The sequence below is a fragment of the Numenius arquata genome, chromosome 4 (genome assembly GCF_964106895.1).
Source record: "Numenius arquata chromosome 4, bNumArq3.hap1.1, whole genome shotgun sequence".
Lineage (NCBI taxonomy): Eukaryota > Metazoa > Chordata > Aves > Charadriiformes > Scolopacidae > Numenius > Numenius arquata.
In genome coordinates, this window is record NC_133579.1 from 34,721,137 (window position 1) to 34,736,075 (window position 14,939).

At 37.5% G+C, this 14,939-nt stretch overlaps 1 protein-coding gene across 1 annotated transcript in view; it reads left to right on the top strand.

The window, feature by feature from the left end:
• The window catches only part of LOC141464169 (dynein axonemal heavy chain 5-like), a 159,570-nt gene that overhangs the window by 111,129 nt on the left and 33,502 nt on the right, over positions 1-14,939 (top strand). The window contains exons 64-70 of the mRNA XM_074146952.1: positions 1,203-1,358; positions 1,629-1,811; positions 5,132-5,302; positions 5,741-6,119; positions 7,244-7,515; positions 9,216-9,380; positions 13,884-14,151. Coding sequence (XP_074003053.1) covers positions 1,203-1,358; positions 1,629-1,811; positions 5,132-5,302; positions 5,741-6,119; positions 7,244-7,515; positions 9,216-9,380; positions 13,884-14,151 — 1,594 coding nt within the window. The remainder of the gene's footprint in view (positions 1-1,202; positions 1,359-1,628; positions 1,812-5,131; positions 5,303-5,740; positions 6,120-7,243; positions 7,516-9,215; positions 9,381-13,883; positions 14,152-14,939) is intronic.

The window sequence follows — 14,939 nt, forward strand, 5'->3', positions numbered from 1 at the left end:
CTTACAGTAGATAACATGACTTCCTCTAAATTACATCAGACCGTACTTTACCCCCCCAAAACTGGATCAAGAAACGCTAGCGTGAGTAACCAACAGGAAACAATAGAGAGAAGGGCGCATCTCATATTCCACCCTCTTTGCGACTTGCATCTCTTACTCAGCATTTCAGAGAGCTGCCAAGCTGAGCTCAGGACTGGCAACATCGAATCTCCTTCAGTTCGGGACCGACACTGACTCTTTCTTCCATGCTGTAGCTTTTCCCCCAAGTAAAAGTAAAGTCCAGGAGGAACAGAGTTATGCCAAGACTCTAAATACCCAAGTGTTTACATTATGCCTTTACATCTGGGATATTGTAATTTGTTATGGTCTTGTTAGGGTTATATTGTTGCTCACTAAGACACTAACTGCATCCCTCAGTTTCATTTGGACTGAAAATGTAAGCAACATGCTCTTTTGGTGGATACACATATGCTTATATGATAACAAACCTAAAAGTTCTGAGTGGTGGAACATAGTATTAATTTTTAAATGATATACTGTTTTAAGACAGTGTAGTGTGCCTCTGGATACTTTAATTACACCTTTTTCAAAGAGCACTGCCTGCAAGAAAATGATTTATTTTAAAAACATGTCTATCCTAGGGTTTTTTTCTGGTAAAAAAAAAACACTCCAAAACCATGGCTTAACAGATGCCTGGAAAGGCTATTCAATTACCATCTCAAAGGCTTATGTTACATTTATTAAATTTAAATAAATGAAAAGGAGTCTATGTGATTTTTAGCAATTTTAAGACTTTATACTGTGAAATGGGAACTGAATTGGAAATTCAACCCCTGATATGAGACCAGGCTTTCTATGTAACACTGATTCCCTGTCTGAACCCTATAAATATTTCCCTACTTAATATTAGTGTTCTGAGCATAAATTCATTAATATTTAAAAGATTTTAAAATACTACAGTGATTAGATAGGTATGTAGATAAGTAAATAGATAGGAGATCACACTTCTTTATTGCTATTCTGTTAAGCTTAAAGCAAAACTTCCATCCATTCATTTCAGCAGAGGTGAGCGTTGGTCCCTACAATGTAATAATTTGTGTAGATATCTCAGAATGAGTATAATTTTTGAAAGTTGCAATAGATTTTATACTGTTTTCTATGTGCTTGCAAATGCATGCTATATTGTGAACCAATCTTCCTAGGTTACAGCTATGAACCACAAGTTCTTCAGAAGTCATATAGAAGACTGCCTGTCCCTTGGCCGACCTTTGTTAATTGAAGATGTTGGAGAGGAACTTGATCCTGCTCTAGATAACATCTTGGAAAAAAATTTCATAAAATCTGGTTCAGCACACAAAGTAAGATGAATTGTGAACATGAAATTAAAAAATAGGAAAGGTGCTGTGTATCTGGTAGTCTGGATACTGCCGAGATTCACACCTTTGCAACACTTAGGAAGATGAGTAGTGAACTCATGGGGTTGGGGTGGGTTTTTTTACCCCTTAAGCAGAAAGTTTTAGAAGTGTAAATGAAAATGTGAAAAAAGAGTTAATCTGTTTTTCACTGGATAAAATAACCGTTTTTCTGAATTCAGCTTTTGAAAATTGAGTAATATGTTTTATTTTCAGGTGAAAGTAGGTGACAAGGAGGTAGATCTGATGAAGGGATTTACCCTTTATATGACAACAAAATTGGCTAATCCTGCCTACACTCCAGAAATTAGTGCAAGAACAACTGTGATTGACTTTACTGTTACTATGAAAGGGCTTGAAAATCAGCTCCTTGGCCGTGTCATCCTCACAGAAAAACAGGTATCTAGTAGCTTGCAATATTTGTAGAGAGGGAAGGCTTGTTCAATATTTGCACCATGAGTGGATATATTCAATGTCTTGGTTGAAATCAAATGCAAGAACAAAAATGTGAATGAAAGTTTAGGGATTTGTGAATTTGCTGAAAGACAATGTGGAGCAGGTTTTTAATTGAATGGAGGGACCTTAACATTTATTTTAAGATCTGGCCTTGGAAAGAGAAGAAAGAAAATTATTCATTAAAAATACATCACAGGCATATACATGGCATACATAAAGCATCTTTATTCTTTTATATATAGCAAAGGCTCCATGTTCAGTCAGAAATCTCTTTTATTTCTGAATTCCTTTTTAAACTTAATTTGAATTACATGAAAAAATGCTTATGAACTCAAACTACTTTTACCAGCCAGGCTCTAGTGTGCAAGGAGATATCAGATTTTTAAGGAGCCCTGAACACTGACTTGACTCTGTTCTTACTAAAATTTCCACTGATTATGTGGAAGCAAATATAAAGAAGAAAATCCTTTCTTGGGAGTTTTATTTCATAATATTAAATCTGAGACATCATTCACAATAATTTAATTCCTAGATCGTTCCTATTTCTTTTTGTGTGATCTAATTTAACAGCCTGGTTATCCAAAAACTTCAGAGTCAATTCATCATAGACACTGGGGACAAAGGTGGGTTTTTTACTGTGGCAGTCATGCCAATAAATACATGAATGTTATTGCCCAATTACACTAAAATGAAATATTTTCTTCCTTTCTCATTAAAGTGAAAGCTCAGAAGTTGTATTTCACATCACATTGAATGACTTATTTATTTCAAATGGAACATTTCGTAATTGTGTCTTTGTGAGAATAGTAACAAAAATTAAGGTTTCGATTAGCAGAGCTGCTGTTTTCAGTAAGTAACTCAGGTTGGCTTGCCCATGTGAGAGCAATTCCCCACCTAACGGAATTCATTCTTTGACTTCCCAAAGCATATTCTAACCAGTGTGCTTTAGTGGTGCTTTCTCCAGCCAAAACCTTTCCACTTTGTTCAAACGAGCATTTGTTGAAGTAAGGACTGGAATTTAAGTGCCTTTCCTTCAGTCTGACAGTCACAACCAGAGGCTAGAAAGTTATCGTTATACCCAAACTTCCTGTGAATGGTTCCATGAAAAATGAAAAAGCTACAACAGTAGGTACTGAGGAAGAGCTATCCATTAGCAGGGTGGGACAAATGCTAGGGATGCAAAACTTTAACCTTTACTCCAGTAGATGTATGTTTATGTGAGCAAAATTGAACGATGTCAGCAGGAGTGGCTGGAACTATCCTGACTAACTTAACTCTGATGGGAGACAGAGGTTTAAGTCAAGATAGAAGTGAAATTGTTTTCTCATGACCTACATGTAAAACTCATCTCCTCCCACACAAATACCCTCACTCTGTGGTTTTTTTCCTGGACAAAACTGTTAGAGAATTCATATTGTATGTATGTAGCAACACCTAGACTGCATTTTGGGTCAAAAATATAGTCACTGAAAAATATTACAGAATCACAGAATGATATGGGGTTGGAAGGGACCTCCGGAGATCATCTAGTCCAACCCCCCTGCCAAAGCAAGTCCACCTAGAGCATGTTGCACAGGTTTATTCATCCAGTGCTGTGTCATCTGAAGAGAGATGCAAGGGTAGCTGGTTAGTATCAGCACTAGTTGTTGCACAGGGACATTCTTGCAGGTGATCAACATTTGTTAAACTTCTTCCCTTTAGCAGATATGAAGAAATGATGGGTGTTCTCTCTTCTGTCTCAATAAGAGATGAATGTCCTGGTGTGGATAGCCAAGCCAATGGAGCTCTGATAAATTTAGTTCAAAGAAAAGATAGAGCATGACAGAGAATCTGAAGAACAGGTTTTCTATTACAAACAAGAAGACAAGTTTATGATCACGAAGCTAAAGTAATAGATTAAAGGAACTAAGACATTCTTAAAGATTGCTATAGTGTTCAATGAAATATATGATCAAAGAGGTGTTTATTCTTCTCAGCTTTAAAGGTTGCTCTTGTAACTATGAAAAAAATTATCAGCATCTTTTTTTACTTTGATAATGAAGTTGCTGCCACTATTTGTGTTCAGAACAGCTATTTTTTGTTACAAAAGCAGTCGTGAAATTCGCTTGCAAACAAAAGCCTGGCATCTGATATATTTGCTAATTTTCTGAAAGACACTCTTTACAGGATTACAATTAGAATTGGTGTGGTGCCTGTTCTTAAACTAAGCATGGTCTTAAGTAGAATTTAAGCATGTACTTAAATGCAAATTTGAGTGTTCTGAAGAACTACTCATTTTGTGTAATTTTAATCTCTTTGGCATTAATGGTAAAGAAAGAGGAGAAAATGCAGAAAAATTGAAGCTGAATGATGGATGCCTAAGTCATTCTCCTCTGTTGGTATGCAGTTATTTGCAGCTTCCACAGAGCTACATTCTATAGACCTAGAATATACTACAAGCAGGTTTCCAAATAAGAAGTTTTTGAAAGTAAAGAAATTTGTCACTTCTTTGACATACAAGAGAGCCTCTCCTCTACTGCATAACACTGTACTTCTGCTTTTTCTCTAGTGTGGCATGTTGACAAGAATGAAAATAAACTGCAGACATAGGTGTAGGTACACTGTTCTTATTAACTACCTTTTTCTTACAGAAAGGTTGACTTGATTGATTAAATAAAGGTTGCCAGCACGAATATCCCCGGGCTCTGCTGGACTGCAGTATAGATACCTCATTTCACTTAGAATTGTGTTGACTTGTCTCTCATTGTTCCCTTGCCATTGTCTGTCTTGTAGAAATAGCATAAAAATTCCATATGACATAGATAATAATTGTAACATTCTCTATTTTGTAAACAGTAGAGGAATGTATCTTGCAAAGTCACAGAATAATAGAAATTAGAAATGGAAAAGGTAATTCAGTCAACTTCCCTAACAATGTAAAATCCATCCATACAATGCATCTTTCAGTCCTTTGTCTGATTTAATTTTAAGTCTTTAATGTAATGTGGCTTTTATCACTTCCCATTGGAAACTAGCTTTAGTTCTTTTTGCGTCTTACTGTGAGGAAACTTTTCCTGGTAATTCTGATGTGTTTTCACTCCTCAGCATGCTGCATTAATCAAATAAATGCGGTATACATATAAATTACTTTAGTATATAATATTTCTGAAAAAAGGCAGCACAGCTCCCAGTCTATCATGCATGAAATCACGTTTTCTGCGTCATTATAAAGAATCTTTCTTTGAATTAATCTTAAATATTCTAAGGAAAATTTCTGAATACAGGAACTGGAGGCAGAAAGAGTCAAACTGATGGAAGAAGTGACATTTAACAAGAGGAAAATGCAGGAGCTTGAAGATAATCTACTCTTCCGTCTAACCAGTACAGAGGGCTCTTTGGTTGAAGACGAGTCTCTGATAGAAGTCCTAAGAATCACTAAAACAACAGCAGAAGAGGTGAATTTTGAATGCATTGCAGATACATTTTGTAATTGTAATTTAAAGATTATTTGTAGACAGATTTTTTTTCTGTTTGTTTGTTTGTTTGTTTGTTTTTTTCCATTCAGAGCCCCTATATAGCATCTTGCTTCTTTACAAATAACTAATAGAAACACTGTCATTTTTTCTTCATAAAATTTTGCAAAATTAAACTATTATCTGGATACTACTTTATATTCCAGGCATAATTTGCGGGTGTAAGTTTGAATCAAATCCCATTGTACGGTGTTTGAGCACATGAAGACACAATGTCTATGTTGAAACACTGACAGAGGGAAGCAAAGCTTGACTAAAAATACCATTGTGATCTTAATCAAGACCTTTTCTTTTTGCTTGTGCAGTATAAATCACAAGTGACATGACTTAATCTTCATGGTCTTTTCCATTAATTTTAAGGTCAGTGAAAAGTTAAACATAGCAGCGGAGACAGAGGTGAAAATCAATACTGCACGTGAAGAGTATCGGCCTGTTGCTGGTCGTGGTAGCATCCTGTATTTCCTAATTGTGGAAATGAGCTTGGTTAATGTCATGTACCAAACATCCTTACGGCAGTTCCTTGGCATTTTTGACCTATCAGTGGAAAGATCTCAGAAATCTCAGATCACAGCAAAAAGGGTAGTGTATATAATTGATCATCTCACCTATGAAGTCTTCAAGTACACAGTTCGAGGGTTGTATGAAAATCACAGATTCCTGTTTACATTGCTTCTGGCACTGAAGATTGACTTGCAGGCCAAGAAAATTTCACACACCGAGTTCGAGACGCTGATCAAAGGTAATTTCTCTAAAAATGTTCCTGTTTCCTTATGTCTGTGAATGGCTAAATTCAGATTTTGCAGTGCTTGTACTAACAGTATGTTGTATTCAATGGATCTAAGGTTTCTTAACTGGTGAATGAAAGCATTTATAGCCCAAAAAGGAATTCCGAGACAAATTTTCCAAAACAAAAGCAGTGTAGATTATTTATTATCAAAATAATGTTTGGATGAGGATATTTAACTGCTTTACATTGCAAAACAGAGGAAAATGCCCATTACTTTTTAAGAGACCCTGTAGTTTTCTCCTGCGTGCCTCTTTTTCGAGTTGCCACATACCTAGGTCTGTGATATTGGAGACAGTCGGCAAAATCTGTTTTGTTGGCTGGTGAGCAGGCATGTGAACGCACAAGGACTCTGTACCACATTTAAGTGTCAGTATAAACCAAGTGGAAACCTGTTGCATGTTGTAAAACGTTGTTATATTGCATTGCATTATGCCACCACTCCCTGTCACTACCCAGACACAATGACAAAGAAACAAATTTAGTAAAGTTTATGAAATTTGATGGGGGTGAACCCCACTGTCTCCAAGATATGATAAATACAATCAGGTACTGACATAAGGTAAGAGCAGTCAGGTGATTGCCATCCAAATATCTCAGTTTGCTTTGCAACCGCTGATTTAATGTTCAGCTGTGAATCAGCTGTGTTGGAAGTGCAGATGGGCATGACAATGGAATGGGGGTTGAGCTAAGAGGCTGTTGAAGTTGCACAGTCCTGGAAATGAATGCACCATGTGCTTTCTTATTTTGTAGTCTAGGTGAAAGGAGATCAGATTAACCATATGTCCTTTCTACATCTGGTCTGAAGACTTGGGTTTAAGTATCCTTTTAGGTAGGAAAGTTTTATTCCAGCTCTACAGATGGAGAAAAAGCAGCACAAAAATTACTGGGATATCAGCTCTGAGACCACTTTCCCAATCCGTCTTCGTTAAGTGACTCTTCCATGCAAATTCTGTGTCTCCATGCCTGGTGTACAAAGATTTTTACTCTCTAAACTGTAGAAATAAGTATTTTTTATTACTTGTCATTTTTCTGTTTAACAATGGTTGTTTTCCTCTATAACGCTTTTCACTTTGCAGGAGGTGCCAGTTTGGATCTGAATTCTGTGGAACCAAAGCCAAAAAAGTGGATCCTTGACATGACATGGCTCAACCTTGTGCAGTTATCTAGCTTGTACCCTTTTAATCAACTTCTGGTGCAAGTTGTTAGGAATGAGAAGTCTTGGAAAGCTTGGTTTGATGAAGCAGCACCTGAAAAAGCTGTTATTCCTGATGGGTACGACAGCTTACTGGATCAATTCCGTAAACTGCTCCTTGTCCGTAGCTGGTGCCCTGATCATACCGTTGCCCAAGTAAGATATGCTTTTGTACAATGGTTATGCCACGTGGCATCTCCTGTAGAACTGCTCGTTCCAAACTTATGTTCTCTGAATTTGTTTTTATCATAATATTTGTTGCAGAGTGAGCTGTTTTTCAAATCAGACATTGAAATCCTTGTAATAAATATATGTGAAAGAAATATTAATTTATTTAATTGCAAGGAATTAGGAAGGGCATTGCAAAACATGAAATTAATTGTGTTGGGTCTGTAAGAATACCATTCTTTTGTGTGGCGCTTCTAAAGTGGAGTCATGAAACCTGTAAAGCAGTCACATTCTTCTGGTGAATCAGAAGGTCACATCCCTATTTTTTCACAGAAGTGGAAAGAGAACAGTTCACTTTGATGACATCACTAAATTAGCAGATAAACTGTTTACTTACCCTCCATGCTGAGTAAGTAATAGTTAAGACTGTCTCATGGCAGATACCGTAAAAGAAACTGCAACGGACTAGCAGTTTCTCCACAGTCTGTGATATTGGGATTTTTCATGGACCTCTTTTTCAACAAAACCCCCTCCATCCTTTTTCTTTTTCTTCTCTTCAGCTGGTAAATAAGAGAGAAGTACGGGAGCTCCATCTGCCACAATTTAAACAGACCAAAATAATACAGCTGCTACTGCTCATTTATCAACAGTCTTATTGTGTTGCACAACCATCTTTGAGAAAGAATGTCTCTGAACAGTGCCTTCAAAAACTGTGATTATTTTAATTTTTGAGGAAAGAGGGGATTCTTTTGGTTGTTATCTTCTTTATCTCTTCTTTCCCTACTGTGTTTCCCCAAGTGTTATAAAATTTTACCTCTCTTCACTAGGGCAGAAGTTACACTTAATAGTGGACGACTGAGTTATTTTTTCTGGCATTGGCATCTTCCTCAGTCCACTTTGTTCCTGGGTGTTTTTCTCTGTAATACATGCCTCAGAATCTGTGCTAGTACTTTAGACAGTTGGCAAATCATGTCAGTCAAAAAAGAGTTTCATACACCAGGATAGCTTTAGAAGTCCTTTTAGAAAATGTCTGTGAAAAGAGGACAATAGAGGCATAGGGAAGGTTTGACCTTTAAGGATGAAGTCTGAGCTATGTTTGTGTTTTGTAGAAATAGATATTGAGCATAAGAGACTTGAATTGGATAACCACTGGACAGGAGAATTTCTTTGAAGTTCAAACAAATATATGGAAGATTGTAACTGGGTCAGATGAAAGATCTGTCTAATCTGCTATGCTGTAGAGACAGTGTCAACAATACATGCTTAGAGGAGCTAAGAATGGGGCTGGTGTAGAGAAACTCTTTTGTTTGGCTGTCCACCAAGCTTTAGCAGTCAGTAATTTAGGGACAATATCTGGGCTGTCCTTAGAGCCGACAGTAGATCTATTCTGCATGGTTTTCTTTAGTTCTTTTAAAAAAACCATTTAGCATCCTCTAGCAACAATGTTCACAGGATGGCTGTTGTGTGAGTAGAATTCTTTCTTTTCTTTGTTTGAAGTTTGCTATCTGAGAATTTCAATGGTTGTCTCCTGTGGACTGTAACTTTTGTTACACCAGAGTTGAAAATGAAAGTTTAGAAAGTCATTGCCTTCCAATGTAGCTATTGGTAAATTCCACATCGGTGATGAATGGAAAAAAAAAAAAAAAAAAAAAGGATGTATTTTTGGTAATTTGTTTCTTTTTTTTTAGGCTCGACACTACATTGCAGAATCTCTTGGAGGGAAATATGCAGAAGGATTTATTCTTGAAATGGAAGCAATGTGGACCGAAAGTGACTGTCGAACACCTTTGACGTGCTTTTTATCAATGGGGTCTGACCCCGCTGAAAATATAGAACGTCTTGCAAAGTCAAAGGTATCCTCCCAAACTGAGTTTGCAAGAGCTGTTAAAGACATTTAAAACTATACTTTGAACTAGAAATGGTATTTCCACATTTTATAGAAGTTCAAATGATGACATTTATATTTATGCCATTGTTCTCTGGAAGGTTATTTTGGACCAGTAGCCAAAATGCATTTACTGAGGAAATGGAAATGTTACGTTCTTTCTTTTTCCAGTTGTTTTATTCCAGTGAGTCCTCTGTCTTTATCCAGCAGACTATGATAGTCCATTACTTGGTGAAAGTACTTAGGTATAAGAACAAAGCGATAATTGTGGTTTACACTGTGTTGCATTCACTGTAGGAGCTGATAGTAATGGCGATTACAGGAAGACACAAAAAAACCCATAAATACGGTGACAAGAGAAATTAATTTGGAGACCCTACCATTTAATCAGTTCACTTGATGGAGACGTTCAACACTTCTTACAGCGTAGTGTCACTTTAAAGGACTCTGTGCTTTATGTTTTATGGTTCACAATGTAGATGCAATTATAATTTTCCCAAGAAGTTGTTATTCACAGTAGATCTCCGTAAGTTTTCCTCCCTTATAGAATGCATCTTCATTTAGAGGTGCAGAATTTTGGTATGCACTAAGTAAGACTTGCAAAAGTGGGGAGCACCCACAAATCTCTTAACTTACTAATTAGAAAGTTTAGACACTTGTTCTCTTTGAAAATCAGGACTCTCTTATTTTATTTGTCTGACTGTGATAAAGAGTGCTTCAATTCAGGCTCTAACTCTCACTTGAGTGTTTAAACTTGAGAATCTTAAGTCTGAAGTTGTTGATGTGATCCTTGTCCCCAAAAACTGTGCAGCCAGATAGCCAGCCAATATACAGACATACAGAGGGAGAAGGACATCAGCTGGGTGAGCAGGATTTTTAGGTTTATTGGAAGTGATGCATTGGAAGAACAATTTTATTCCTATTCATAAAATATTCTATTGCCTTTTCCTAAGATATGAGAGACATTTTGAGTTTGTAGAAATTAATTGCAAGAATATTCATAGACTAGCAATGGGCAAATATTTTTAGTCCTTTTTCAAGTCCAGGTAAACACATTCAGTGGTTGTGATTGGTTTCCTGTGTTCATTGCCTATGGTATTAACGCAAATGGAATGTCCGCTTTGTGATGGTGTTTTCATTCACCTATCCGTCTCTTCAATGTATGTATCCTGCAAAATGGACTGCTAGATAGGTACTTACGCTGTCTTCAGTAGGGGTTAGTTTCTATAATCAATGAAGAGAAAGAGTGGCTCCTTTGAAAGCAATTCAGAGCACAGGATTGAAACTTAACTCTGACTCGCATTGAGGAGTTGATTATTTCTATCCCATTGGCAATACAAGGGGATGAGGGACACTAACCTCTAAGTAGAGTCACTTGAAGTCAGCTGGTCACTTAGATTCACTCTTGCAAGGAATGGAACAAAATGCTCTCCCATTCTGTCAAATATTAAGCAAGACCTTGGCCTGTCTGGGGAAGTGCTGGTGGGTAGAAGGTGCTCTGTAATTGTGTTAAAAGACAGCAGTTTTTGCTGTCATTCTGTATATTGCAGTGGGGAGTTGTGATATGTTTTCATGCTTTAAGGAAACACGTATAGAATAATAGAAAGTGAGGTTGCAGAAGAGCTAAAGGGATTGCCTTGTTTGTTCAACCAAGATTTATGAATAAGGCAACAGAAGTTTAACTGTAATGTCAACTGTAAATTTAAAGCTAAATGTAATGTTTTAACTGTAAACTTCTTGTCTGATCTCTTGAAGTAAAGCTCTTACCACACAGCATATAGAAACCTTTCAAATTTACAAAAGCCATCCAAATTCTGCAAGTCAGACTACAAACATAGATATTTTTTAAGTAAAAATATATATTAGTATTGTGTGACTGGAGGAGCACTTCAGTTGTTCTCTAGCTTTTGAAAAATGTATCTAGAAATCATTTACAGTTTTCAGAAACATTTGCAAGAGGGCTTTCTGTTTATTTTGCTACTTTGTCAACAAATTGTACTTATTTCCTATCTCTCTCTGGGCTTTCTCTGCTTTTTTCCAGAATAAACCTTTGACTTAACATAGGTTAGCCGCACCAAGGGTCTGATCTTGGTATATATGTGTTTCTATACCTCCAAAGTATCCCATTGTTGTTTTTTTTTTTCTTCTTCTTAACGATACAAAACTTCCAAAAGACGTGCTGGACCTATTTTTCAGTGATTTCCCCTTTACGGGCATGATTTATAGGCTTAAAATGAATTGTCAGTACTTATGGTACCTCTAAGTATGATATTAACAATTTAAATCAATTATCTGCAGTTGGAAATGTTCAAATTTGTGACCAGAATTTATATTTCACTCTAAAATTTAGTTGTTCAGATGGCCTTCTCCCAAAGAAATGGAAACAGTATCTGTGACTACTGAGCTATATAACCTTGTTTACAAACCAAGCAAGCTCTATCTTCAAACTAGTTGAATTTCTGCCCGCTTTACTTTCACGTGAAGATGGAGTGAAAATTTAACTTATGCCTCGCACTTTGACTTTGTTAAAACCAGATATTTTTATTATTGTAGACATAGTTTCTTCTTTCAGGGAATGATGCACAGAACCTTCAACAGAACTGTCAGGACCACTGTGGTGACTAAAATGATAGTATTTTCGTCTGGATAGCATTGTATTAAGATGACACAGATACATTGGTATGACTCACTATTGAGACAAACATTCTGTACACAGACATTTTGGTAGAGTTCTTTCAGAAGGAGTAAGATGAGGACAATCCATAGTGAAAAATATTTTTCCTTTTCTCGATGTTTCTATAACCTTTAATGATTGTATGTTTGAGAGGTAGCATTGCTGAGAAAAGCAAGTTATGAGCAGATGCTTTGTTAGGGAATAATGTAACAGCTGAGTATTTATGCACTCTGCAGGGGTAGTCGTAGTCTTTTACTGATGGGAGTGCTAGCTGTACTCAGCTACATCTTAGAAAAGGTAAAGTTTTTGATCCTCCAGCACGTAGCCAACTTCACAGGCTATTTAGCTTTGCTTCTTTTAGCTGCAATTTCAGGTTTTACTGACCTGGGAGCAGGATTTAACTGCTTTCTTATCTTTGGCGTTCCCTTCTCCTTAAATCTTTTGCCAGGATGTGGAGGATCATATACAGCAGCTGTATTTATACTGTTCAGTAAGATCAGGTCAGGGCCTGTTCTCTGACCCTAAGGCCAAATGACCCAGCACAGCTTCTGTCCATATGCTCAAAACTTTTTCTCCTGTAAAAGTGGGGCAGCTTCATCCATGCTGTTTAGGACTGGATGACTTCCTTCTTTTTTTGTTTCACAGTGAGAGTGTCCCAGTAGCAGGAAAACTTAAGACTAAACTTTGTAGCTCTCAGCCAGCTGAAGATAGTCCCAGTTTGGTAAGTCTTTATGCAGGAGGTTGCTCACAGGATGAGGAATACTCAGCTGTAGGTCTTGAACATGAAACTGTTCATGAAACTAAGTCTTTTCATCAGTTCCTTTGCCCTCAACATGTATATAGAATAATATGGTCAACTGGGTTTGTTAATTCTGGTAGGAGTCAGAGAGACAATCTAAGCCAAGGGGCTACTTATTTAATAAGAACAAGGGTAGTAAGAACAATAAGCAAGAGGGTGTCTACCTGCAGTTTACTTACAGACTTGTATAGTCCTGATCACAACCTTGTCAGCTTGTCTTTTTCAGATCCCCTTGGGAGAGCTTGTATCATCTCCTGTTTTTTCTGATCCACTGGCTTTCTTCTCCTATGGCCTCTCAAGGAAAGAATCCATAAATTTCCAGAATTCTTGTGTTTGCATTTATGAGCTTTGTCTCTTCTGAGTCCAGAAAACTAACAGTTAGACCAGCTAGAGATAGCTGGTCACCAAGCTAGAATCCTCTGAATCAGTGGCTTCACAGCTGCCATTTAACAATACAGGATGTTTGCTAAGGGATGACTTAATATGAACCAATCTTTCCTATCCTACCTGCTTGCTTGACAGTTCTCTGTTAAATGAAATAAATACGTTCAGACAGTAAAAAGACACCAAAATTGTTGCCTTTATTCTGTGCATTAATTATTATGTGGACCCTTAATATCTGTCCATCTCAAGATAGTCCAAATCATAGGAAAAATAATAGTCAGACAGCTATGTAGCCGTATGCATGTTCTACTTTTTTTGGGGAAGCAAGGAAAAGGGAAGATGTTTCAGTTGTCTTATCCCACTGACTTTGTCAGACCTGCAAAAAAAGATTATGTCCAGTGGATGTAGTTTTCTTTCAGCAAGTGGAAGATAAGAGCAACTTGGAGGGTGTTGGGTTTTTGTTTACTTTGTTTTAATATAATCAGTCTCCATTGATATAAGCTGTTTTCTTTGTGTCACAATGTGACTATACATGGACCTACAGAAGCAATACACCATGTATATAATCGTTCTAAAGAACTGTGTATAAAAGAGACTTTCTTTTTTCCTGCCAGAACATTCCCTGTCGTGCCATTTCAATGGGTCAGGGCCAGGAAGTCCATGCAAGACGCCTGTTAAATCAGTGCATGCAAGATGGAGGATGGCTCCTTCTACAGAACTGCCACCTTGGCTTGGGGTTTCTCAGTGAATTAATGGACACCATCACAACAGCAGAATCTGTGAGTGAAGGTTTCAGGACCTGGATCACTACAGAGGCTCACCCAGAGTTTCCTATTAATCTTTTACAGTCCTCTATCAAATTTACTAATGAACCCCCTCAAGGTAGGAAACCATGCTTTTTTGAGTTTTGGGGCTTGCTTTTTTACCCCACTCTGTATCACTATGTGCAGTGGTTTAGTTTTAATCTTAATCTCTGTTGTTTCAATAGCTAAATACAGCACTGTGCAAGTCAGTCTTGCGATGTGTAAAGCATGACTCTTTTGGGGAGAAAATGGATATTGTTTGTTTTTGTAACAGAAATTGGTAGTGATTTTGTTGTTTGTGTAGAACCTGTGGAGAATGCCAGGCCAGTGGCACTTTCTTAAACTTAGTACACTCCATCACTCTTTTCTTTCTGTCCTGTTGACTCCACCCAAGGATGCACAGGGGGGCTGATCCTTTGCTCTGCTGGGTTAGGAAAAGGAAGGACTTCTCTGAACACTCAGCCTCAACCTCCCAAGCTGCAGTATGTAACTGTGGCTGTTGCTTCTTGTTATGTCATCTGGCACTGCTGAAGGGGGCTGACCCCAGCATCTTTTTAATTGTCCTTCAAGTATTTGTGAGCTGCTGCTGAATCACCCCTTAGCCTCTGTCACAGGCAAGATGGTTAATAACAACCCACAATGGATCTGAATACCAGGGTTTACTTAAGAACCGATGACATTAGGGCTTTTGTGCTACTTCCTTATTTTGCACACTCGCTCTCTCATGTTCCCAGCCTCCTGTATTCCTTTCATTTCATCTTGACTTCCCTTCCCAATGGAGAGATCGCTGCTGGTCCGGGAAGGTCAGGCAGAAAGTCATGTTGGTTTGATGCTGTGCAGCTACTTACATCTACCAGTCTTGGACAT